Source organism: Streptopelia decaocto (genome assembly GCF_964273445.1).
Source record: "Streptopelia decaocto genome assembly, chromosome: 12".
Classification (NCBI taxonomy): Eukaryota; Metazoa; Chordata; class Aves; order Columbiformes; family Columbidae; genus Streptopelia; species Streptopelia decaocto.
The window spans coordinates 11,799,607-11,825,741 of NC_138667.1; the positions used below are offsets into that span (position 1 = coordinate 11,799,607).

General features: G+C 41.6%; 2 protein-coding genes across 4 annotated transcripts; one reads left to right on the top strand and one right to left on the bottom strand.

Annotated features, from left to right (window-relative positions):
* Positions 1 to 6,746: 6,746 nt before the first annotated feature.
* SLU7 (SLU7 homolog, splicing factor) lies at positions 6,747 to 19,054 on the bottom strand. Of its 3 annotated transcripts, none has more exons than XM_082063909.1 (16): positions 19,007 to 19,054; positions 18,335 to 18,511; positions 17,544 to 17,697; positions 17,196 to 17,276; positions 16,589 to 16,753; positions 15,052 to 15,117; positions 13,425 to 13,472; positions 12,773 to 12,904; positions 12,394 to 12,491; positions 10,959 to 11,026; positions 10,642 to 10,781; positions 9,674 to 9,835; positions 9,115 to 9,219; positions 8,866 to 8,940; positions 8,510 to 8,614; positions 6,747 to 7,526 (listed from the first exon to the last, which is right to left on the bottom strand). In XM_082063909.1, exons 2-16 carry the CDS (start codon positions 18,496 to 18,498, stop codon positions 7,347 to 7,349), a joined length of 1,743 nt encoding a protein of 580 aa, XP_081920035.1. In that variant the 5' UTR covers positions 18,499 to 18,511; positions 19,007 to 19,054; the 3' UTR covers positions 6,747 to 7,346. The 3 variants fall into 3 exon arrangements, with proteins under 3 accessions (XP_081920035.1, XP_081920036.1, XP_081920037.1); XM_082063910.1 differs by lacking the exon at positions 19,007 to 19,054 and adding an exon at positions 18,751 to 18,999; XM_082063911.1 differs by lacking the exon at positions 13,425 to 13,472.
* Positions 19,055 to 19,311: 257 nt separating this feature from the next.
* On the top strand, positions 19,312 to 23,267 carry PTTG1 (PTTG1 regulator of sister chromatid separation, securin). Its single transcript, XM_082063603.1, has 6 exons — positions 19,312 to 19,419; positions 20,213 to 20,315; positions 20,551 to 20,729; positions 21,625 to 21,718; positions 22,586 to 22,735; positions 23,113 to 23,267. Exons 2-6 carry the CDS (start codon positions 20,234 to 20,236, stop codon positions 23,184 to 23,186), a joined length of 579 nt encoding a protein of 192 aa, XP_081919729.1. The 5' UTR covers positions 19,312 to 19,419; positions 20,213 to 20,233; the 3' UTR covers positions 23,187 to 23,267.
* The last annotated feature ends 2,868 nt before the right edge of the window (positions 23,268 to 26,135 follow it).

Sequence of the window (26,135 nt, forward strand, 5' to 3'; positions counted from 1 at the left end):
GTTACGGGGGACCTGTCACCCTGCTGGGACAGCAGCCATGGCCCTGGGACCATTTCCACCCAGGTAGAGCAGGTCACTGGTTCCCGTGGCTGCAGCCTGTGGGTCCTGGCTGTGGGTGTGAGGTTCCTGCTGTGCCCCAGGCAGGATCCTGCGCAGGGCTGGGACAGGCTGTGCTCGGTGGCTGGGCTCCCACTCCTGCCCTGTTGCTCTCCAGGAAATATTTTCTGCTCAGTCTGGATTATCAGCTGATTGGGAGTAGGCTGAAAGTATCATTCCTTACTTTGCCAGAATTCATCCTTATCAGAGCTGTTGTGGATTTTTTTAAGCCTTTCCCTGCATTTGTTGTTGGAACATGGTGGGAATGGATATAATGTAAAAGTGAAGAATGTGTACAGTTTGCTTTGAGCTGTAATCAACCCAGCTGCCCTTGGGAGGGGTGGGAATGTTTGGCCGAGGAAGCACAGGGCTGTTTTTATGTGGTGCCTATGGTCCTTCAGAGCTGGCACTCCGACCTCCAGCTCCCTGGTGGCTCAGCAATGTTCCCTGCCACTGAACAACCCTCGGAGCACCCCCCTCCCCAAACCCATGTGATCATCACCTTAATTTTCGCTGGGATAAAGGCTGTTTTAGAAAAGCTGCCCCCAGACCTGCTGCCCACCTGGCATTGGGGTGAGCGCAGATGGGGACACCCCCAGACACGGGCTCTGAGAGCTGCTGTCCCCTGGGGCAGCTCTGGTGGTTGGCTGAATATGGATTATCACTTTTTCCCTGTTTCCATAAGTTTGTAGGACCCCGGTTCTCTTGGAGAGCCTCTCCTACCCATGTGTGGGGCTGGAATCAGCCAAAAGACTCAAGCGTTGCACGTGCACAGGTCCTGCCCCAGGTTTCTTATGAAACCTGATGAAAACTTCCCATGGGCTTTGTGAGAGTGCCAGTTGGATTGGCCTCAGAAGCCACCGCGGTTTGCTCAGATGCCAATGCTGTTGAGAAGAAAAAGTCCTTGTGCTTCTCCCAAACCTGCCCCATGGTGGCTGTGCTGGGGCACCAGGGCTTTGGGATGAATGTGAAATGGGCCAGGGACAAAATGATGCTTGAAAATTCAGCAGTCCTGCTGGGCAGCTCAAGATGTGACCGGGGCAGTTGCAGTTACAGGGGGTTTTGGATCCGCAGCATGCTGAAGGCACTGCAGCCTGACCCAGTTCGGCCGTGTGGGGAGAGGCAGCGCTGGGGAGCTCCTGCCAGGCAGATGGAAAATATGTCTGTGCTGCAACACGAAGCTGAGCTCACCCGGGTCCCAGACAGCTCTGCTGGAGAACATGTTTGGCAGCACACTTTGTTAAATAAATAAACTGCCCGCTCACAGTGGAACAGAGCAGCTCTGAGACTTGGTTCTTGGTTATTTTTTTGTTTTTTTTTTTTCAGCTAGACACTGCAGGGGAGCGTTCCAAGAGATTGTGTCCCGTTTGTGCTGCTTTTTAGCAAAAGCCTCCCGCTGTGATTAACAGCGTTCCCCATGGATCACGGGGAAGGCGGCTGGTTGCTGCAGTGTGGGGAGCTGGCTGGGGCTGACGCCTGCCCGGGCAGAACCCCAGGGCACATGTAGTACTGGGGGTGCAGGTTCCCACCATGATGGGCTGATGTGGGGCTCCCTGCCCACCCTGCAGCAGCCCGGGAGGTGCTGCTGTGCTGGTCCTGGCTGTGGTCCTGTCCCCAGCACGGCGCACTGTGGCTTCACATCCTTTAGACAAAGCTTGTTGGGGGAACGCATGGCTGTGTGGTAAGGGAAAGGGGCAGAGGCCAGCACCTACGGAGCAAAAGGTGTGATTGATATTTTTGCCAGCTCGGTGCCTGAAGGTGAGTGATCTCCAGGCCCCACTCTGGGATGGCAGCATGGGTCTGTGTCCCAGCGAGGATTTTCTCGTTTGCTTTCTGAGCGCTAGTGTGTTTTGCTGATACAGACACCAACCTTGCAGCAACGACTTTGTGACCAAATAAAATGACTCAGCAAATGCCAAAATAGCAGCAGTTCACCCAGAGGCTGGAGGCAGCGTAAGATACAGCCTTCCCATTGCACTGGGCAATGGCGATGAAAACGTACCTCTCTTCAAAGATGTGTTGTTTTATTTGGGGGGAGGTACTAATAGGGGGGGGAAAAGCATTTTTTCTACCCAACAGGCGTCCTGGCTTACTGTGGACTGGTGATCTGAGTAATTTTTATTGCCCTGCCTAAAAGGAGTTGGGAAGTCTGTGAGCAGCCTTCAGAGAGTGATTGTCCCTCTCCAAAAGCCCCCCATAAAAATGAGTCAAATCTCTGTTTAAACCTAAAGGATGCCCTTGAGACCATTAGCTCTGCTTAGGAACTGCAGTCCTAACCCATTAAGATAAAAATAAATAGAGCTTATTTTAGGAAGAGGGAAGCAGGAACAGCCCAAGCAGCAGTGAGACACCGCAGCACAGTGCGGAAGATCTGTTAAATTTGGGGTTTTTTGTCTCATGCACCTTCTAACTCAAAGTGAAATTCAGCAATATTTTTGACTTGCCACAACTGGCTCCTGCCTAGGTATCTAATGACAGAAACAAGAAAAGTCTCTTCTGAAAATGCCTCATATTTCCCAAAATACAATCTTTAGCCCCACTTCTGGACTCTGTAGCATTAGTAGCAATCCCAGTACCTGGGGACATGGGCAGCATTTGCCCAAGCCAGGAAGGCCAGCGACAAATGTCACATACCTGTGTCATGGTACGGTGCCTTTATCCTTCAAGGCAAAGCAGCAGTCCCCAGAGACGAGGGAGAAATTACTTCCATTGCATGCAAGCAGTGACAGTCTCTGCAGATAGGAATAGCTACACATAAAATCCCCTCGCCTGCTGCCACTTTCCAAGCAGATAATTTTGCATCAGAGCTGGCTTTTCTGTTCTCACAAAACTGATCATTTACTAAAGGTGGTCTTTCAGCTATTCCTAAATAGTAGCGCATCAGCAGAATATACTGCCTCTCTGGTGTTAAAACCTGCAGCCTGGCGCTTTTGCTTCTGCACGTGCCCAGCAGGAGACTTGTTAAAACGCGAAGGGACAGCCCAGCAAAGCCAGAGCCAGCTGAAGGCACCGTGCGTCTCCCCCAGCTTGGGTCTCGTGCAAACTGGGGGCTGATGGCGCAACCCCTTACAAATGGGCTGTGCGGAACCGGGAGTGATGTGAGGAAATTCTTCCAGCCGTGCTGCCTGTTCCGCCATGCACTGTGAGCACCTGTTGTAGCAGTTGGTGAGGAACAAGCAGCAATGGGTTAAAACTCTGCTGTGAGGTGGTGTTGGAGCCAGATTTGTAGTTCGCAGCTTTATATTAAAAAGCAAGAGCAAATGCGTGTGCAAATGTGTGAAGGAAGTAAATGCACCTAAAAAAAGGTCTCTTAAGAGTTGTGGTGGGAGATTGACATGAGGAAGGAATTTTTGACACTGAGGGTGGTGAGACACTGGCCCAGGTTGCCCAGAGAGGTGGTGGATGCCCCATCCCTGGAGACACCCCAGGCCAGGCTGGACGGGGCTCTGAGCAACCTGAGCTGGTGAAGATGTCCCTGCTCATGGCAGGGGGGGCACTGGGGGAGCTGGGAAGGTCCCTTCACACCAAACTGTTCTATGATTATAGAGCGACAGGCCCAGGACTGTGCTCAGATGCAAATGAGTGGCTGGGTGGAAGCCGTTTCTAAAATGCGTTGTGGGTCATCTAGCGTTGTGAACAAATTTTTTTAATGTAAAATAATTAGTTCAAATTAGAATGCTATTTGTCTCTTTCTTTGTTGCATACAGCAAAATGAGGAGTTGCCTGCACGTAGTTCAGGCCACAGTGTTTTGGTCTGAACAGAGTAATTAAAGTTATACCCCAAAGTGGTAAGGAAAACTGCAGTTACTGGGTGGCACTAGGCACTCGTGGGCATAGAAAATCCTGTCTCTGCTGTAGTTTTTTATTTTTTTCCTAGAAGGTGAACTCCATTTCGTCCTTAACTACTTGCTGTCATTCCTGCTTTTTCTGATCCTCCAACAGCCTAAAACCATCACGCTCGCGTAGAACAGTGCATCTCTTTGTTTAACCCACTCGGGAAAGCAATAAAGATCCAATTACAAAGAAACGTGGAGACAGTAAAAGAACTACCTTCTGGCACACCTTGGAAGATAAACACAGTGTGCTCAACTTTTCAACAGAAAATAAAGAAGAATGTTTTACTCTATATGTTTTAAAAATGCAAATATTTTCAAATCAGCTGGCTGGTGCAGTTTGCAGACTGAGTATGCCTCAGACAACCAGCACTCAACAGGAGGAAAAATGAGGCAATCAAAGCAATTGTTGAAAAGGGAGATAAGAGAATAATTTTTGAGCTTTTCCAAGGGCAAGATTCAGGGAAAGCCACCCTGCCTGTGCTGGGTCTCGTATTGCGATTTGAGAATTTGAGTAGTCTGTATTACCAGGCTAAGGAATTTCCTCTTGCTTCGCATCTTTGTGCATACAAGAAACAGGAGCTCTCACCTTCAGCTGCCTATGCCAGAGTATACACATTTTCCTTGTGCGTTCATTTTGTCCAAACTAGCCTACAAACTTGCTTTAACTCATTCTAGAGAGGAAAAATTCTTCTTGTGCAATAGGAAGTGGTCTTTGGATATGCACAGTCAAATTGCATGCCAAATCCAAGGGGAAGCAGATGGAGGAAAATTAATCCTCATGATCAGATCCACAATGTTCTTTAACATTTAACCTTTATGATATAAATAGGACAACATGTTTTAAGCTTTATTTGTCCTTTAACTGTTCAGGTTGATCCGGACGAGATCTACTCTGCATTATTCACAAACACAAGGAACTGTATTTTGAATAAAACACTAGTAATTGTTTTTTGACCTGGAGCTGCCTTTCTGCTGCACCATGGAGGAAACTGGTCCATGTTCCCCCCGGGCTCTGTCCTAGCAGAGCAAGACAAGGTGTACCAGAAAGTGAGTTACGGTCACGTCATCAGGTATTGGAAAGAAAATTCATCCACAGGGATATGCTTAAGGTGGAATTCAGTACACTTATTTGTAATAAATGTATCTCTGTAGCACTGAACATGTTATACTGGCTTCTAAAATATGCACACCTTTAACAGTCTCCCCCTTTTTCTCTGGAATGTCAGAAAAATACTGAACAAGAGTTTAAACCTGAACTTTACAGGCTGCCTAGGCTGGTGAATTATTTGTCCTTCGTTCTAAATTACTCTTTGCAGTATTATTTCTGAATTGCCTCCTTTACCTTGTGAAGAATCAAGTCTAGCTACTTTTAGAAAAGTATCTAAATAGCTCAAGGAACTGGTAACAAGGACCCTTCTGACATCTCATCTTCCCTCCAACTGGACTTGGCTCTAGGACAAGAGCGGCTGGTGTCTGTGCAGCTGGAGCTGCGCTGGCCACAGCTGCAGGTGCTACAGCCCTGACAAGAATAATGGTTCACAGTTCAGCTAAGCCAGGAAAATCATCCAAGGACAGTTTCTATTCAGGTCACACCAGCAGATCTATAGAACACTGTAAACATTCAACCTAAAATTGTGATAATCATTGAGAATATCGCAGATAGTTTTAATATAGAACTACATTGCAGACTAATGCAGAATTTCCATTATTAGCATTTTTGTATGATAAATGAGAATACTGAGTCTTCAAAGCAGCTGTGAAATCACACACATGACACTTAAACGTGTGTTTACTGTATGTAATTACTGTGGAAAAGAGCAGTTTTCCCTGGAAATTATCCATAATATATAAAGGTCAAGACATGAGCTGATGTGGAAATCTAGAATGCAGGTTACTACTACACTACTATAGTGGAAGGAAAACTATATCCATAATATTTTCCATGTCTCTGACTGTCTAAATCTACATTGTGAATATGTAAAAGCAATTTCTGCAAAAGCTGATTTCTATTCTTCAAAGTTTATTTTTTCCTGGTACTTGGTTATATTAACCATTTCACCCCCAGATCTCTGATCTCACTAGTTGGTTACATTCTTTTTGCAAGTGCTAGGCGGATTTTAAAATCAAGTTTTAGAAAACAAAAGTCCACGGTTAGATTTATAAGTCTTACAAAATAAAGTCTGCATTCAGAACGAGTACTTCTGTAACAAAAATAAAGGGGAAGCATACTTGGAGAAAACCTAATGAAAAAAGGAAACGCGCTTTACAGGTGGAAATTACAACATGTTGCAGGCCTAACACACCATTTCATTTTTTTCCAGTAACTTTAACTTCCTTCATTGTTTACAAAGTGGATATTGTAATCAGGTTCTTAATATTTTAAGAAGAAAAGCCAGGACTACAGTCTTCCTAGTCCTACTATTAATATAACCACGTTAAATGTGGTTATAAAAGCCGCATCCAATAAGACAGTTTAAGCTATAACAGAAATAACTCTCAAACCTTCCAACTGCAAAGTTGTGCTGTCAAGTTTTACCCCTTTCTTCAACTTTTAATAGTTAAAGGGGAAAGCTCCCAGTTTAAGGACTAATATTGCCCAACACAAAGCAGATGCTGCTTCACATTATCACAAGGTATTAGCGCCTGACACTTGGTATTACACCATGGATGAGATGAACACTGTTACCAAACAGAAAACCCAAGAACTCAGATCTTTGTAACTGAAATTCATATGTTAATATCTGCAGAAACACAATTAGAATGTAAAGGGTCTACAGTCAGCTTCTCCTAACCTCTTAATAAAAAAGTCTGGACAGCATTTAAGACATTTATATTAATTTAACCAAGGCTGTACAAAGCAAAAAATTTTTACATTTCCAAAATACTACAAAGTGACCAAGAAATAAACTATTACTCCTTTTAAAGTTGTATAACAGGCAAACTCCCTGTATAAATAAGAGGCTTAGGTATCTGCATCATTTTTTTCGACAATTCTTGTTCTCTATCGACACCTGCTGACCATTTCTTTAGAGCAGTCAGTGTTACTGAATGTGTCATGACTTTACGCACGTAGTCTTTGGCCAAACCAACCTAGAATTCCAGATAGTATCAGATCTTTTCAATAAAGAATTTACAAAGTAGGTGCATGTATTTTATATATACATATAATTTTATGTATATATGTGTGTATATATGTGACTGTATATGTATACACACACATATATATATATAAAATTGTAGTAACTGGACTGCTTACTGCTTATCTCTGTTGAAAGAAGTTTTCACACCAATTTCTTTGGTGCAAAAAAAAGCTCTCTGTTATTTCTGGCACTAATTAGACACGTGGAAGACAAGCAAGTGTCCACAAACAAGTAGGAAAAAGAGTCTTGCATATTGGAATGATTTTCACTGTGACTATTGTCCAAGAAAAGAGGCCATGGGATCATCAGGTCTCTGACGTTTCATTCTATAGGCTTCCATTTCCTCTTCTGTGGGCTCCCTGGTTTCATACTGGCTGTTGTATGGTCTCTTCCTCTCATCTAACTGCATGATTTCTTTAACCTGCAGAAGACGAGCCTCTTCTGCATTTAGTGCCTGAAACGAAAACAAAGGAAAAAAAACCCCACAATGAAAGTCAAGCAAAGGAAACAGTGAAAAGTTTGTATTAGATTATAATATAATGAAAAAGCAGCAGGCAGAAAGGTGGGATAAGCAATGCACAACTGTTTGGCCCACCTACAGCATACTTCATTTTAGTGTTTAACATAAAATGATGGTAAAATGGTATTCAGCAAATGAGATACTTGAATCTTTTTCCAATTGCCCAAATCAAGCAAGAAACTCCTTGGCTTTACCTAAAATGTAATCATGATCCAGCGAGCACAAAAGCAGATAAGTGTGTGATCTTAGTTTGTTTGGTAGGGTTTGTTTTGTTTTCTTTTCTTTTTTTTTTCAGCCAGGGTGCGTTTTTTTTTCAAATGCTTTTTAAAATACATGTTATCCCAGTCCTCAAACTACTACTGTTGTTCCTTCTTGCTGCTGAAACTCATCTGCATTTATACAATGCTTTGATTAGCCATAGTTTAATGTTAGTTTCCCACTCTGAATACCAGGAGCAGGCTGCTGTGCTTGTGGAAGGGCTGCTCAGCAGCAGTGAGCAGACAGCTCGGTGGATGCATTTATTGCATCAACTGTGAGACCGGGCCCAACTCTGCGACAAAAAGTGTTAAGCTTTAACAGTGCCTTTGATCTCTCTGTCTCCAATACCCAAGCCATTATGTTCTGCAATCTCTTGTATAGATCTACAGCTGTAATAGGTGTCTAGAAAGGAAGTGTTCTAAATCTTCTAAAGTAAGCCTTTTCAAATCTAAATATTTATTGCTCAGTTGCCCGAGAAATAGGGAATGTACTTTAGAACATCTAACAGCATTTTAAATTTGCTTTAGCTCAAAATTAGCATCAAAGAACATCCCACAGAATACCACAAGAACTGCATGATGGGCTTCGTAAAACTGACATTGTTGTAAAATACATTTCAAGTTCTTTTTGCCACAAAACCATTGAAGAATATTGTGTACCTTTTTAAGTTTTTCTTGCTTCTTTTTCTCTTCACCCTCACTATCTGAATTTGAGCTCTTCTTGTGCTTCTTCTTTTTCTTCTCCTTCTGTTTCTCTTGGTGGATCTGTAAGGTGGAAAACCAGCTACTGTTAAGATTCAATTTGCAAACATTAGTAATGTTCAAGCCATTAAATCCCAAGCATTTATTAATGCTATTTGAGAGCTGAATTTTCAATAGAGATGCTAATGATCTAATATTGCGGTCTAATAATTTTCAGATTCATTACGACTTAATTTTGTAGTTATACACATCTTCCCATCTCTTAAAATGCTGAGGAAAAATATTTGCCTTCGTACAAAAGGGCAACAGCCTACCTCCATCAGTGTTTTGGGTTTTGTCATGTGCTCTTCCTCCTTGGGTGGCTCTTCCAGTAAGCTTGCTTCACTATTCTATACAACAGACAAGAGGAAAGACACCCATTTAATAAGCACATCCGAAAGGGGAAGGACAAAACCAAACCAAGAAAACCCCCACCGAAAAAAAAGGCAAAACAGCTTTGAATTTAGGTAGGAAGATGAACACTTTTTAGCTCTTTCCAAGTGACTAACTAGGTCAATACTTACAGCAATTTCTTTCCCAGCTTCTCCTGTACAGTATGAGTACTTGACAAACGAGTGGCAGCATTTGTAACCCCACTTGCCTTCTTTCCAGTATGAACCCCAAATGCACTGCAAGAGAAGACAGCATAGCAGTTATGTCCGTAATGACGCTCCTGTGAGAGACGCTGCAACTTATTCCTCAGCTGAAATCCTGACACGTGAATTATTTAAACAATCCAGAAAGGAAAGTTATGAGAAATTCTTCACAATTTTACATTAGCTTTAGAGGTACAGTTTCAAAGAAGAGAAAAGCAACAGGATGTGGTCAACTCGTATTCAAAGTCAAAGGGAAATACAGTAATTTCCCCTTCAGTTTAAGATTGACATTGCAACTGCTCAAATTCACATCGCTACCATGACAACTTGAAATTCCTCCTTCGTAGAAAAGGTAGAATGCCATAACTGAGACGAGAGAAATCTATTTGCTGTATTAAGTATATTGTACTGTATCCTACCAAACCTTGTTCCCTTCCAATGAGAAGGGATCTAATTTTTAAATATTGTTACATAATCTAGGGCTTACTGTATGGTTGTTGATCTTTATATCCTCTTCATATTTAGAGCAAGCAATAGCTTTCTCTTGTCCTTTGATGACTGTTCCATGCCTAGAGTACTCCACGTAATCTTCTGTTTGAGCTAACAGCAGTTCAGCTGGTGGAGCATCTAGATGTTCTTGTCCTCCATACTAAAATGCAAATAGAAACGACATGTAAGAGTTTTGAAAAAATTCCCACCTTTTATGTAGTTAAGTATACATTTCCAAAATGTCACCTTTGGTACCTTCTGAAGAAGACTCAAGGAAGTGGGTGGAGACAGTTTAGTGAACAGTTAAGAGGTTAAGAGAGAAATAAATTTAATCCCATTGCCATTGTGTTGTGTTTGTTTGTTTTTTTAATTGTTTTGCCTTTTTTTTTTCTTTTTTTTTTTTGCCTGCAGGATTCCAACCATGATATTCAAAACAGGAAAACTTTTCAGCCCAAACCAAAAGGCTCTGGTAAAACCAGAGCAGTACTTCCTGTCCCCCATCAAACTTCTGCTTTTCACATTTAAGAGAAAAGAAAAATTTAAGAATAATTTTGGGAGACAGTTACTTGGGTATTTTACAAATTCACCACTTGTAAACAGTCAAAGAATTTTTTCAACCACTTGTATTATTAAAAAAAAACCAAAAAACAGAACAAAACAATCTAAATTCCCAATACTCCTACATACTGCTGTCAGATTTTCCACTTGAAAAATCCTGACAGTTAAGGGAAGAGCTCCCAAAAATTCAAAGAAATCCCAGCAGATTTTCAAAGGTTCCTATATTAAATAATATAAGGAATATAACTGATGCGATAGTGTGTATAGATATAAAAATATTCTTATAAATCTAAGTTGCTGAGAAGAGCTGATACATTTTCACATAGGATTAGTAATATTATTTGCTTGCCAAGACCCGGACTCCACACTCAATAGAATCCTTATCAAATAAAACCAAATGTCTGTTACCTTCTCTAGGATGCTTTCTTTCTGCTGTGCCTTGAAATCTTCTTTTTTCACTTTGAAGGATTTATAAAGTAGCTCTAATTTTGTAGGGTCTGCTTGAAGATGAACTTCAGAGCCTTTGTCATAAGCCTCCCAAGCAAACACTGTGTACACAAGAGGTTTTGCTCAATATTTATTCCAAAACTGACATATGCATTCAAATTATATTTAATTCTGTAGTAATTTGAAAAAAATCTTACTCTAAAAAGATGTATTTCTTTTTTGCAAGCATTGTTAGCTTGTAAGTCCATTTCATTAAAAAAAACCCCAACCCCACTTACACTGAGTCTGTGCCATTGAAATGGTATCTCCAGTGTAGCGAACAAAGTTGTCACCTGCGTAACCAACTCTGCAGAAAGAAACAATATGATTCTTAGTAGTCAAGTAACGCGAATTCCTTTTAAATACAATCATATAACACCAAGAGGGAAGTAAAAATTTTGCTTTGTGTCCTGAGAGTTACGAACAGAAGGAGGAGCACTCAGCAGAATATATTGAGTCAAGGCTCCCTATGGAGCCATAAAAGTATTAGATTGCAACTTGGAATACTTGATGCCCACATATATATGGAAACATCTTATGAAAAAGACCTGGAGCTCTGTCTGAGATACCAAGTGCCAAGAGTCAAGGTTGGATCCAACTGCACAATAAATATGCACGAATGGTAGATGATATTCTAGCATAGTGACTCTCAGCTTCTGGATTTGTGATTCTCTCCTGCCCAGGCCCAAAGCATTTTAGTGAGTTAAAGCCTGGTAACAGTTTTACTGCTCTCAGTTCCCTTTTGCACACCCCTTGAAGAGATTCACAATGAGTACAGGGAACAGGCTGAAAAACAAATCATCTTAACAATCCAATTTCCCCCTCCTTTCATCTCCCCAAAGCCACTCTGAAAATCTCAGTCTGCAATGCTATGGCAGAATCACAGATTCAAAAAAGGTCAAATTATGACCCTAGAGAGAAGTGAAAGTATCTGCATCTAAAAAAAAAATGACTGGTACTATTCTGGCTGGGGGCAAGGAGAGGTGGAAAGAGCATTATTTGCCAGCATTTAGTCACTGCCATTCTAGTGTATTACTGTATTCTGAATAAATATTTCTCCTCCCAGCCTGTCTGCTCTGTGAGTCCAGGGCAGCGCACAGGTCAGGGCGGGCTCACAGCTCAAGTGCTTGACTTAAGTGCGATGGCCTCACCAGCAGCCAAAAGCCAGCCCCTGGCATTCTTCAATTAAGGTGTCTATCTAGACAGTGGCAAAGCTTTCAGACCTTTTCTATGCAGACTCCATTAATAGAGGAGGAGCTTTTGCTCTCAATTCAGGCATTCAGATAGGCATCACAGACACTGTGCACTAGTCTCCAGTGCCAAACGCCTCCCAACAAAGAAGGGATGAAGTGTAAGATTTGGTTACTGAAATACTTAAATATCGTTATTGTTTACAGGTATCACCTCTAGATACAAGAGAGTGTTCTAATCCTTGTACAGATCATTACACTACATGGTGGTCCATATATGCCTGAAGATTAAGGGTCAGTATTACTAAAATACCGATTTTATATACTAAGCCAAAAAGTGCTGCTAAATAAAACAATTTTTTCCATAACTGACTAGAGATTCACTTAGTAAAAAGACATACAAGTAAGAGAAAATACAAAACTATTAATCTCATTTTTAACAGAGTTTTGTTGAATACACAAGCATGATCCTGTCTGAACTTACTCATCTGGATTCTTGCCTGTATTGGCATATGGGTTCTCCCTCATTGCTCTCGTTTTGGGATCATAATAAGCAGAGTTTGGATCTAGATTCCTCAAGTACTACGAAAAGAAAACAACACACAAGTTATCAGATACTCATGATTTTAAAACAACTGCAGTTACTACTGTATTCCCCAGCTCAGGTATTTTTAACAAGTCTATCTGTTTAAAAGGACAACTCTGAGGAAGTCCTAACATGAGCAGGAATACACCTGAGAACAGACCTTAACCTCCAAACCCCAAGACTCATACGCAAATCCATTAATAATTCAGAGTACAATTTTTTTGAAATTAACTGCCATGAATATATAAGAACATCTACATAAGAATTTTTTACTCACTTTTGCAATATCTTCCCGAATACGTAAATTTCGAACTGTGATACGCCTTTTAGAGTCAAAGTTCTGCCCAGGCATATCAATGTCATCTGCATATTTGTCTTCATCTTCATCTTCACTGTTATGATCTCTTTCCTGAGAAGAGATGGGAAACTTCTAAATAAAGGAGGACATTCACTCCAGAGGTAAGTACAAGAATCTGATTCCAGTGGTTTCATTAAAAATTCTGAAATCCCTGTAGTCAAAAGTCAGTATCATTTACTTGGGCTTAAGTATGCTGTGATGCTAGTGACATCCTAATCTAACATTCAACCGTTTTCAGAAATATTGTTAAAGGATTTCCACTTCCTCATATGGAAACGGTTAAAAAAAACCAAACCATGATAACTGTGATTATATTAAGAAAACAGTTATTTGGGCAAAATGTACTACATATAAAAATGTAAGTATTTGCTTGCATCTCTCAGGTTTGACAACCCACAGGAGTTAACACCAAAAACCTCTCTGTGAAATCCAACAACCTCTGCCCAAAAGAACAGGCAGGAAGTGGCATGAACCCGACACTGAAACCCTTATGCCACCCTTGTTTCACTGTTCCACTAACTACAGGTCTTTTCCTCTGCCCGTGGTGTGATGCAGTGGGTAATCATCTTACTGTCTGGGAATTTGGTTCCTCTTCTCCCCACTGGTGTCTTGGGGAGTTCTGCAGCAAACAAAGAGCACGTCAGGAGAGAAGACAAGATAGTGGAGAGAGGAAAGATGGCAGGGGGATAAAGAGCAATCAAAGCAGAGCTTGATGCAGGATGCAAAATACAGTTTACCTATGACACAAAATGCACAAAGACGACTACATAATGTTTTAGGGAAGTGCTTGTAAGTGTCTCTATTACAGACACATGTTGGAGACCTTTTCACTGTATTCCCAACTGAATTTCAAAGACTTTGCAAGAATGGCAAATTTTAGAACTGTTTCTGTAATTTAGAGCTTGTTATTCCTTTGAACACTAATGGTTCAGACTAGAATATTTCATACCATGCAAATATAACCAAGATTCAACTCTGAAAGCTTAAAAAATAATTGAGATACGTATGCAATATTTAGTTAAGACGGACAGGAATATTGTGCATGAATCAGAAGCCACAATTTAATCTGCAAAAACACAGCCAGAATTTATTTTTTTAACCTGCAGAGCCTCTAACTTGAGACCACCTGCAGATGGAAACAGCTGTTAAGTCCTGGAAGACTGACCAGCAAACTGGCCAGCACTGACTATGCAAAATGGCATCAGCCTTGGTCCCCTCTATCAGAGAGAGTTCTTACATTTCAAACATATGTTTCTTCTTTCAGCTCCACTTTCTAAGGAATAAGTACAGAGAAGCCAACAATGTTGCCTTGTGGTGAAAACAGGCATCAAAAAGAGAAAGAATTTTTTTCAATTGGGAAGGTGGGTTGTGCTGGAGATTAAGTTCACTCTGCCATCTGGTGACAAAATGCAAGGTGACAACCTCTGGAAAATGGAGGTCCAATTGTATATAGTCTTTTGCTTGGTGTTTCCTTTCTTACCATGTTGATTAAAAAAAATACTTCTGACGAGTAGCAGTCTCTACTTTTTCCCCCTTTTTTAAACTTAAAAGATTATCAGCAGTGCCTTTTAAAATCAGAATTTTATATCAAAGATTATCAAAAGCATTGTCCATAATCTAAGAGGAGCTTGAGGAAGTTGAAGATGCAACCTCTGCAGAGTTATAAGCCAGTGGGAAATATATATACTCAGCCTTCAAATAACCAGAGACACTGTAAACAGTCATGGCAATGAGTGAAGAAGAAAGAAGTTTGGTTCTAAGATAAATATCTTCCTATTCCTATTTATACTGAGCATCACTAAAACAATCCACGGCCACGTTGTAGTCACTACCTCAACGTTAGTCAGACATAAAAATCTTTAAATACAAAAAAGCATTTCAGTATGTAAACAAAACTACTACATGGAAAACAAGTTTTTCTGACTGAAAAATCCAGGTCATTAATTTTAGCAAGAACATTAATCACACAGATTTTTTGCCTAAAGGGGAAAACAAAACCATTCTCACTTGAAAGGAGATGCTTCAAATTCTTAATGAGACACAGAATATGCTCATGCTAGGAAAATCTTTAAATAAATGAAGGGCATAAAAAACAATAGTAGATGCCATATAGAGAATAAAAGTATCAAGGAGCAGAAGTAACCTGTTGTATTCTTATTTGACCTAAACAAAAATAAATTAGGGCTTAGTTTACTTACCACTTGCTCCAGCTTTCCTGATGCTAACTCTTCCTGAAGCTTCTGGGCTTTCAGTGTACGTTTGGCCTGCATATCATGAACATGCATTTGTTTTAATATTTCCTTTTAATAGCAAGTACTTATCACAAGCATCTCTTCTGACTGCTGTCATTTAAAATGTATTCCTATATAAGGTTTTAATTCTCTGAATGCCTTTAAAAAAATCAACAGCCTAGAACTTCTCTACTCCTATGCTTTACTCACATGGGTGTTTGAGCCTCAAGGAAAGGAAGCTACATATACACTAATCATTCCACTGTTTTATGACACTGTTAAATAAAGCAGTTTACAGTTTTTGTAGCTATGGCACTACTACGTGCATCCTAATTTAAGAAAGAGCTTATTTTATTTAAATAGTGCTTAAGAACGTGTTTTATTATAGTGTCCTCATAATTTAGTTAAGAACTTCAGTGCTTAAGACACTTTATGACTGATGCTGCGAGCATTTATGGTTTACTCAGGAACCACCAAAGTCTTGCATCTAAAGTGTGATTTTAAAGCAGCATGTAGTGAATTTTTGTGTGTGTTTGACATCATAGAAGCACAGAACAGCTGAAGTTGGAGGTACCTCTGGAGACCACCAAGAACAATCCCCCTACTCAAAGCAGGCTTGCCTGCAGAGGTTGCCCAACGACCATGTCTTGGCAGGTGTTGACCACCTCCAGAAACAGACTCCCTAGCCCTCCTGGGCAAGCTGTTCTGCTGTTTGACCACCCTTACAGTGGAACATTTTTTTCTTGTTTAAACAGAATTTATTGTATTTCAATTTGTGCCTACTGCTTCTTGTCCTGTCACTAGACACTACTGAGACTAGTCTGGCTCTGTCTCTAGACACTCCATTAGACACTTATAGACACTGATGAGATCACAGGCAGCGTTAGCTTTCCTGTGTGCTGTAGGAAAATGCTGAGGGGCAGTCACTGAAGGGAGTGAGTTTGGCACCTTCACTACCTTTTGGAACAGGTAGTCAACACCCAGCCAAGCTAGTGAACTGTTTTTTTTGTTTGAAAAAGTTAACACTGTCCACATGGATTTGGTGCATACGAAGTTACCTGCAGCAGCAAGGTGCTGATCTGCACAGACATGTACAGACGGTCCGCTGCTCCATCATAGTAACAAAAAGGATTCATAAGTAAAATAACATGAATGGGATTACAAAATAGATATAGATTTACAGGCTCTAATACAGCCAGATAATAAATGCCTTTCTTGCCTGCCATTCAAACCGCATCTTGGGTAACAAATTCTAAGGCTCATCTATTAAAATGTAAGCAGTCTGGAGAGATATTAATTTACTGTGCAGACCCATACTCTGTTGCCACCTGTGATCTGAATTTTCAGTTTAAGCGAAGTTTGCTCTCAAACACAGAATCCATCTCACTTTTTCATTATGAACACAGCACAATGTCTAATACTAACAGTCCATGTAACAAACATTCCTCCTCCCAGGCCAGCCAAATGCTGAAGCCTTCCCCAATAAACCAAAGCACCTACATACCAAATCAACCTTGGAATATTCCTCTACAATCTTCATGTGCTCTTCTGGGTTATAACCATTCCAACGATCTCTCTTCCCATCATAATCAAACATCAGTTGAGGCTGCACATATTCATCTGGCGCAATATTCATGCCTGTGTATTTTGCTCCAACTTTCCTGGGTCTCTGAAAGGAAAATAAACTGGTTCGATCAGTCCATTACACTAAAATATATTACTCAGATATCCCTTTAAAAGCAGTATCAATCGAGTTTCTCTAAAGCCACTCGAATTCAGTGTTATAAGCCCGTGAACTGTAAATATACGCAATTAGTTCATTTCTGTATTTTAAAGTAGTGCAACTGACGCCAAACTCCATCAATTTCTAACTATTTTCCACATTCAAGAAAGCAACTAAAACACAGTTTCTGGGGATGGTTTTCTCCCTTAATTTTCCTACCTAACACTTTATTTAGATTTTTTCAAGCCACTTTTCAATACTTGAAACCTCTTCCAAATAATTTTTTTCAAAACGAGTATTTTTTATTTTATCTATAGCTATTTTTCACTGAGATTAGAATTCACATTGTTTTCAAAACCATTAAAACATAAACAAAAATCAAGTTTACCTCCATGCAGTCTTTCTTTTTGTGCGTCAATGCACCACAGTTCTCGCAAGCTCCTTTACGATACCTGGTTGCTACAGCATGCTAAACAACAAAAAAGACAGTGTTGTACAAACTTGTGGCAAGATTCATACACACGTTCCCAATAACTAACTCGTTTTTTCAGTACAACTAAAGTGAGCGTGGTGTACTCAAACCCAGAACACAGGTTTTGATTATTCCCAAACACTGCAGCTTGCCTGCTGAATAAGAATTCCCAGCTCCTGTCTCCCTCAAAAACATGTAACCAGAAATTATTTCTTCATGGAATCAAACCAAATCTTTATTTTATGACACAAATATTTTGCATACCTCTTGAACTCCTCGTTTGTACCAGTCTCCAGAAGAGCTATACTGTTTCTGCTTCTCTGGCTGAGGTCTCTGATGCTTTAGTGTAGGTCTTTTAGAAGGATCTATGTACCATGGTACTGAGGAGATGTACTGAGGAATATGAGGATTGATATCTCTGGAAAAGATGTTGTGTAATAAATACACAGCACAAGGAAAAAAACCCACAACAACTTGGCCTAACAAATAACTCTCCCATTAAAGTTCAGTGCTTTTTGATTGATGATAAAATAATGAAGTTGTTACAATGTATTGCAAAATAACCTCTAATTCAGCTAGATAAACTCAGATTTCATCGAGATTTTGTTGCCATGCACATAAACTCCTGACTCCTAATCAAATATCTTAGTCTCTACAATGTTACTGAACACAAAAATAGTAACATTTATCTTCCCAGATGCAATGAGCCTTGTAGAAGTAAGGGAGAGGGAACAGGTAAGCCACACAATTAAGTTCTCCAGTACTACATTTTGGTCACTTTTAAAATACCAGTTGTAAGCAGCCACATAGGTGGGACTTAGCAGTACCACCAGTAGATCATGGTAGGTAAACGCTTAACCTACTTTTTTTGAAAATATCTGTTTTCTGAGGATGACTGGAGTGTTAAAAGCCAACTCACAAAGTTCAACTATTTACTTCCGCAATGACTCATGTAGAAATTATGTATCTCCCTCATGATTGCTCATAATCACAACAGGAAAAAAGACATTTTTAACCGGTAGCTTTAGAATAACCCGAGCTTTAATAAAGCTTACTTTCCTTCTTCATCCACTTCAGCAGGTGCATTTCCTAGTTTTCTTTGTTCTTCTAACTCCTTCTTCTTCCTCCAGTCTTCCCTTGTCATCTTCTTTGGTTCCTCCAGGTTCACATCATTGGCCCCTCCCGCAGGAGTGCTGCTCACCACTGCCCCCGATGCCATTTTGTTTCTTCCTCTGTAACAGAAAAACAGAGAAAGTCTTATAGATCAAAACCATTTGACAGCACAGATCTTCAGTGCGGTTTTGTATCATTCAGTTAAACCGGTAGCGCTGTATTATGCATTTTTGACACGTCTTTTCACAAAAATAAGCACCAGTGCTGAGAAAAGTATCAGTGTTCCTTTTCCCAACCCACTGTGATCTATGCCGGGGACGAACAGCAGCAGCTCCGCACTCAGCGCCAGGACACGCACCGTGGGGCGGACACGGACTCAGCGCTGTGGGGCCGCAGACGCGCCGGCGCTGCCCCGGGCCCCGCGCACCGCCAGACCGGGGCCTACGCGCACCCCGCAGGCGCCACTGCGGCGGCGAGGGAGCGGCGTCCCAGCAGGGCCCGGGCCTGGCCCGCAGCGACGCGGGTACTTCCCAAAACGGCTGCTCGGCGGCCGCTCCCCGCTTGGGCAGCCGATGCCGCAGCCGACTCGTCCCGGCCCCGCCGCCCGTGTTTACCTGCAGGCCGCACCGCTGCCCCGCAATGCACCGCGGTGTCGCGTCGAGCTGCCCTCGCGTCACATCCAGGGCGGTGCCACGTCGTCACCATAGAAACGCGGCGGCGCGGCTGTGGGGCGGGGCCTGCACGGGCCTGGGCCCGCCCCCGGAACGTAAGGGGCGGAGCCGCGGAGGGAGCAGGTGAGTCGGCACGGAAGCGGCGCCACTGAGCCAATCGGCTGCTGAGCGTTGATCGAAGCAGCCAATGAGCGATGAGGAGGCGGTTTAAAAGCTGCCGGCGGCCGGGCACTGTTATTCCTGAGGGGCGTGTGTCTGTGCGGTGTGACCTGGGACGGACCGAGCAGAACCGAACCCTCTGCTCTGTACGTGTTGCTGTCCTGCCCTAGCGCGGGGAGCTGCCGGTGGCCCTTGAGGTGAGCTCTTGGCTGGAAGGGTTAGGCCGGGGTCTCCCCTGAGTGCAGACGAGTCCGTCTGGAGCTGTGACCTGGGAGGGTTAAACAAGAGGAGTGTTGGGATCTGTGGCTGTAAGTCTTGCTTCGACCTTGTGCTTAAGCTTTTGACTTCAAGCTATAGCAATTAAAAGAGGCCTTTTCTGTGGATCCATATTGAATGAGGAGTTGCTATGTGCTGGCAGTGGTCAGCGCAGCTGGGAGCTGCCCAGCTGGCCCGAGCAGTGCCAGGGAGTGAGTGCTCCGACCTGTTGTCTCCCGTGGAGCTGGAAAAGTGCAGTGGTCTGTTTGTACAGGGTGTCCTCAAATGGCTTCTTTCTCTGGTGAAAAGATGTCTGCCAGTAAAATAACTGGCATTACTCTTGGCTGTTTAAGTGGTACAGGGTGAGCTAAGGACTAGATTGCTAAGCTGGAAGATGTGCTGAGGAAACAGTCAAACACTACAAAGAAGTGACAAAGCAAACTGAGGGCATTAGCTCTCTGTGCAGTGTTGCTAGTGCTCGTTACTTTCTCAAACACATACAAGCTCCTTTGGGGCTATGAGCCTACCACATGCACTAATAATGCCTTTAAGCATGAAGGGCTGTAGCTAAACTACCATGAGATGGTGTGAAGTATGGGCTTGTTCTTTTATCCCTTCTTCTGGGGATAAACACATAGCAGCTATGTTGTCTTCAACATGGTTTGTTTAAAAAGTGTTCTATGGTGGGAGAAATGCCAAGAATGATTTCATCTTTTTCCTGTATGGGCTTTCCAGAGTCATCTCATCAACAAGAAGATGGCAACGCTAATCTTTACTGATCAGGAAAACGGTGAAGTTGGTGCTACCAAGAATCAGCGAAGACTCCCTTCAGTGTCTTGTGGGTATATGTTACTCTAAGCCACTGGCAAATTGAGCAAAGTGCATAAATTGTTTTGTTAGTCACTGTTTTGAACAGTAGTAGTTTTCTATTCTTATATGTACTTACCTAACCAATTCTGTTGAGCTTATCAGTTACTACAAAAATAACTCTGCTTGTATTGTATACTTACTAAAGCAAGCTTTAGGGTTGATGTGGTGCTAAAGTTTGCTTTTTTCCCCCCTCTATTTCCCAGCAAAAGTCTTCTCTGAAGGAACACAAGTTAACACTCCACTTCCTAAAAAAACCATTGGTCCTTCTCCAGCCACATCTCACTCTGTCAGAAAGGCTCTTGGAAATGTGAATGGAACTGAAGGAGTCATGACAAAGATGGAAAAGATAAGACAGAAAAATCAGGCTTGCACTGCAAACAAAGTGAGTACAGCACACTTCCACAAGGGTGGAAAAAAATGCACAGTTTATCTAGTGTTGTGACTCAATCCTGGCAGGCAGCTGAGCACCACACAGCTGCTGGCTTGCTCCTGCTGCAGTGGGATGGGGAGAGAGTTGGAAGAGTAAAATGAAAGCTCTTGAATTGAGATTAACACAATTTAATAATATCAAAAAACCAAAACCGACTTCCCACCACTAGCTGACTGATACCTTGCCAGTCTATGTGCAATGGCAACCCTGACAAACTTCCCCACCAGTTTTCATTGCTGGGCATGAATGTTATATAGTGTGGAATGTCCATTTGGTCATTTGGGGTCAGCTGTCCTGACTTTCCACCTCCCAACTTCTTGTGCACCGCCAGCCTACTCACTGGTGGGATTGTGAGAAGTGGAAAAGGGCTTGATGCTGTGTAAGCACTGCTCTACAACAGCTAAACCAGCTGGGTGTCATCAACACTGTTTCCATCATGAAACTAAAACATGGCATCATGAGAGCTACTACAAAGAAAAATAATTCTCTCCTAGCCGAAGCCAGTAAACCTACATGGGCACAGGGAGTACAACTTAGAGGATACCTCATGGCAAAGATGTAGCTGTAGAGAAAACAGTTTGATTTAATGGCTTGTTCACATGTTAAGTATCAGAAGTTTCATATTATGAGCCTAAATGTTTTAGTGCAACAACTTATTGCTACCATATGTAGTACTGCACCACATAAACTCAACTGAAGCATTTACCTGACTCCAGCTTATTTGAATTAAAGGTGTTAGAATTCAGTCATAACTGAGGACTGCATGGCAGTATTCTTTTATAGTGTGGGAAAGCCTCTACAAAGAAAAATTACAGTAGCTCAAGTAATGTGACTTTCTCTTTTTAAGATTGCTGAAAAGTCTGCTGGATTAGAAAGCTGTGATGCAGTGGCTGAAGAAGAGTGGCCAGAAATAGAAAATATGTTTCCTTTTGATCCTCAAGGTAAGAACTATTGGTGTAATTATGAAAGCCTGACTGTTCATTTTCATAAGTGTTAATCTTGTTGTGAGACTCTGGCCAAGCTATTGTGACAAACAAGATGACACTGTTTTGCAACAGTCCTTTCTTAAACAGAAGGGTGCTTGCTACTTCTGAAATACCATCTCATTCTTCTTTAAATATTTCTGGCTGCAGTAGTTGTGTTCTAGATGTGTAGTAGTTTGAGTCCATTATTGTGGTGGCAGGAAACTAGTTCCAAATAACCACACTGTAGCATCTTAATTTGTTAAGTGGCAACTACTAGACCAGTATTCAAAGGAATACTTAAGCAGTACTTAGGAGTATATGCCAAGATAGAAACTTGCAACTGAAGAGATTCCTGCTGCTGTAGTATAGAATAGCTATAAAATAGCTGCAAATATATATGTAAAATATTAAAAAAATAGCTAAGATGAAACTTCTAAAGCTGTTCTTAGAATATCTGCAATGGGCTGTGCTATCATAATCCTTTGAAGCATGTCTTTAAACCATCCAGTTCATGTGGGAGTGTGCAAAAACTACTGTACCAAAGAGTACTTCAGTGTTGGTGAAATACATATGCTGTGCTTGATGAAGTTGACTTAGTATAGTGAAAGAAACTACTAAAAGCTCCTGTTTTACATTAGCACTAGACTAATCTTTTGGTAATTGTTAGCATATGGGATTTTAGGGGCAACTAAGGTGTAACTGCAAATACCTCATAAGAGGGGACTGTTGGATTGTGTTGGTTTGGACCTGCTCCCACTTCATTTAATCTAGAAGAATTTGCAGCTTGCCAGACTACTGCTTCCACACATGGTTGCTAACTTACAGTGTGTATTTCTTAAACAGACTTTGAGAGTTATGATCTTCCTGAAGAGTACAAACTAAGCAATATCAACCTGCGTGGTGTTCCCCTCATGATATTTGAAAGGACATATGACAAATATGTGAACATGGTTCCTTCACCTGTGAAGACTGAAGAGTTTTCACAGGAGTCTAGTAAGTGGAAACTTGGCAAGAGTTTCAGTATGTGCAGTGCTCATCAGTGGTTTGGGAGGGAAGCTATTTGGCTGCAGTAGTGAACTGCCACTGTTCTAACTACCACAATAGCGCTCTAGCATCAAACAGCTTTTGGTGTATAGTCAAGCTGAATTTAACTGGTCAATGTTGGTAGCACAGGTAGTAGTCTCAAAGTGATGTTACTGGGCAATCACAGTGTATTGATAACTGATCAGTTAGGTGAGACTGGCTTATGCAATCAAACAATACTTCCCTTAGTCATTCAAGAGGCTATGCTAATCCACTGGGAGCTAGCTTATATTAGAGTATGAATTCCAGGTTTCTTGAAATTGATTTGCTCTGTTTCTAACTTCCAGACCTGCTACAAGCAACTGCTGACTTCCTTGCTACCCTGGATGAGATCATTATTGACATGCCGCCTCCGTTATGACCCCAGAACCTTCTTTACAGGCACTGAGTTAAAATTTCATGTAATTCTGTATTTTAATAAAGGCTAACCTAATCTGTATAATACTGACTTGTCTATTTTCAGTAGACCCAAGATGCAGGTAGTGAAACAGTGTTTTGAAAATAAGGCTATTTGACAAGCAATTAAAGCAGAACCTAGATACAGTCTTCCTTAGATGCTTAATTCACTGTCATGACCCCTATACAGGAGTTAGTACCTGCTGACTAGACTATGTGGTCATGATAGGTTAAGAAGCTCTTCTGATCTCACTGTTTACCTAACTTTATTCTTTATCCATTAAACATGCAAGGATATATAACTACTTCGTATATGTACTGTAAATTAAGTACTAGAGCTAGTACTTTTCTGGCATTTTTCCATTCTCAAACTTCTTTGCTCTTCAGAGTGCTTGTCTAAGGTGGTATACATTGGATTTGTATGCAGCTGTAGGCTTCTTTTGTCACTGCATTATGTGGCTCTTGCTGCTGGGTACTGCCTGTGCTCTGTGAGGAAAGGCTGGTGGAACCTCATTCTTCAAATTAGGAGCACATGGGTTCAATAATCTTTGCTTTTGTGTTGTAATGGCCTCAGCTCCAGCTCTTCATCACATAAGACAAGTCAGTTGTAGAGGTGGTCGGTCTGCACTTAAGTTAAACTGCTTTTATAGGTCCTGAGCAGTACTCTGATCTCAGATTACAGCAGCCTGAGCTGCCTTCAGCTTTTAGCTCATCCTTAACATGAATCACAATGCTGTGTCTGTCTTGTGGTCAGCTGCTGAGGCAGAAGGCCCTTCTGTCCTTCCATGATGCTCCTGAGCTCTGAACAGGAGGAATTTGCCATGCCAGATTTACCATTAGTACGCTGTGTCACTACATAACCAAAGCAGTGGGAAAACCAGCTTTTCAACTCACACAGTAGTGTCTGAGGGAACAAATGTTTTAATGATTACAAGTTGATTAAAGCTGAAAATGCTCTAGATTAAGGGATGGGGGTGAGCTTGGTGTGGGTCTGTGCTGCATCCCACAGCTCTGCTTGGAGGTGACTGACTGCAATCTGACTGCATGTGGAGATGGGATGTGAATGTGTAACCATGTGCCTTTCATAGTGTCTGGGAAACCTAAAAATGTAGGCAGCAAAGCAGCCCTGTTTGCTGACAGGTTGTCTGGTTTGCAGGTGCTGAAGGGAATGTATTTGCTGTGCTCATATAAGGAAATCCTTAATGCGCAGAGAACACCCATTTTCACTGTTTCCAGTTTTGGATGTTGCCTCAAGACACTTCATTTCCTTAATGCTTTTTTACTCATCAGGAGGTAGATGCGTGTTTTGCGAATTGTCCTGTTGCAAATTCTGCCCTTCAGTCTACTAGGACTAGAAATTTGCTGGTTTTGAATTATCAGATGTGATGAAATGAAAATGGATACGCATTCCATTTCTTCCTTGAACTTGTCAGAGTATCAACCAGAGTGCTAAATTGTAATGAGTTATACAATTGCTTGTCTTCACTTAATCTCTATTGTCTTTGGTTTGAAACTTCAAAGAATTCAGAGGAATATCAAACTAAGCAGAAAAAAAGATACAATTAAAGAAGTTCTGTATAGAGATTCCATGTTTTGGCTGATCCTTAATTGCATTTTAATAGTTTTTGATTCTGAAATAACTTGTCCATCTCAGCTGAGATTGACGTTTGATGGGCACAGTCTACTAGCTACAGGAGCTGAGCCATAGTAACCAAAAAGACAGTGTCAAAATGCACCTTCCTTTGTCTTTTTGCATTTACCAGTTCAAAGGAGCTGGGAGAAAACAGTCCAAGCACAATGTTACAGAAAAATGCCTGCAACTGAGGCACTGAACCTGGTTACACAGTGCCATCGTGTGGCCACTTGTCGTGCAATCACACAGGTAAAAATTGGTATTCGAAACACCAGACTAATGGTATGAGGTAGCATAAACCTACTTTTCATATGTTCAAACAGCCAGCTTGTCTGGAGGGAGGCTATAGTGCTTTGTATGTGTTAAGGAAGTTTAGCGTGGTGAAAATAATCCTTTTTTTTTTTTTTTAATATGCTGATGTCCAATTTCAGATCCTTGACAAAACCCAGAATTAAAGTATCCATAGCAGATGAAGTTACCTGCAATTTTGGTTACATGTTAATTCTCACAGTTTTAGGTGACTGGGAGTATTTTTGTTTCCTATAGTAGTGTACCTAATCTGGTGCTTTTTGTCTTCATTGGGATTTCTGGTTAATTCAAGCCCAAGCTTTCGCTTTTACAAAGCTTTATTTTGTAAACCTTCATCGGAAAGATTCATTTGTTTCAGCTAGCTTTTATTTTTCTCTGTTTCATGGACTTTTGAGCTCAGCTGGCTGGGGCTGAAGGGAAATGCCTGTTCCTGTGACTTGCAGGAGAACAGACCTCTGATGAGACTTGATCTCTGGATTAAGATTCCTGCCTGCAGTGACTTGAGGAGATCACAGTCACAAAACCAGAAGACAAACCTTTTTAGCCTCGGAGCTGCAAAACCAGCCAGTGTCAGCCTGCGAAGCCCTGGCTTCCTGAGACGTGGGGAGCCTGGTGGCTGGGAATTTGTCACTGCTTCATGCCATTTCAGTCAGGTGTTAACACTGACTTCTCTTGGTGAATGAAAAATCAACTGCCTTAACTGTTTTAATGTTGGTAGAACATACACAGCCTTTTAGAAGTATGAAGTTTTAATTTCTGTTGGAGTATCATCAGGAGTAGATGCAACTTGAGCTCAGAATGGTGTCTGAACGCTACCCTGCATATCAGGAGTCCTATTTAAAACTGCTTGTAATATTTTGTTTTACTTGCTTGATTAGTTTATGCTTCCTGCAAAGATCTGAGATATTTGGGATTTTAAATGTGTCTGTGGTGAAAACAAATGCTCACCTGGTGGCTTGCTCTCAGTTTGAA

Bases quoted from the DNA above. Each gene is read 5' to 3' on its own strand.
- SLU7 (XM_082063909.1), bottom strand. From the start codon at position 18,498: ATGGCATCGGGGGCAGTGGTGAGCAGCACTCCTGCGGGAGGGGCCAAT. The intron at 9,220-9,673 runs GTAAGCCCTAGA...CTTCTCTTGCAG, and splicing joins TAAAGATCAACAACCATACA to TGCATTTGGGGTTCATACTG. The intron at 8,615-8,865 runs GTAGGCTGTTGC...TCCACCTTACAG, and splicing joins AACCCAAAACACTGATGGAG to ATCCACCAAGAGAAACAGAA.
- PTTG1 (XM_082063603.1), top strand. From the start codon at position 20,234: ATGGCAACGCTAATCTTTACTGATCAGGAAAACGGTGAAGTTGGTGCT. The intron at 20,730-21,624 runs GTGAGTACAGCA...TCTCTTTTTAAG, and splicing joins AGGCTTGCACTGCAAACAAA to ATTGCTGAAAAGTCTGCTGG. The intron at 21,719-22,585 runs GTAAGAACTATT...TTTCTTAAACAG, and splicing joins GTTTCCTTTTGATCCTCAAG to ACTTTGAGAGTTATGATCTT.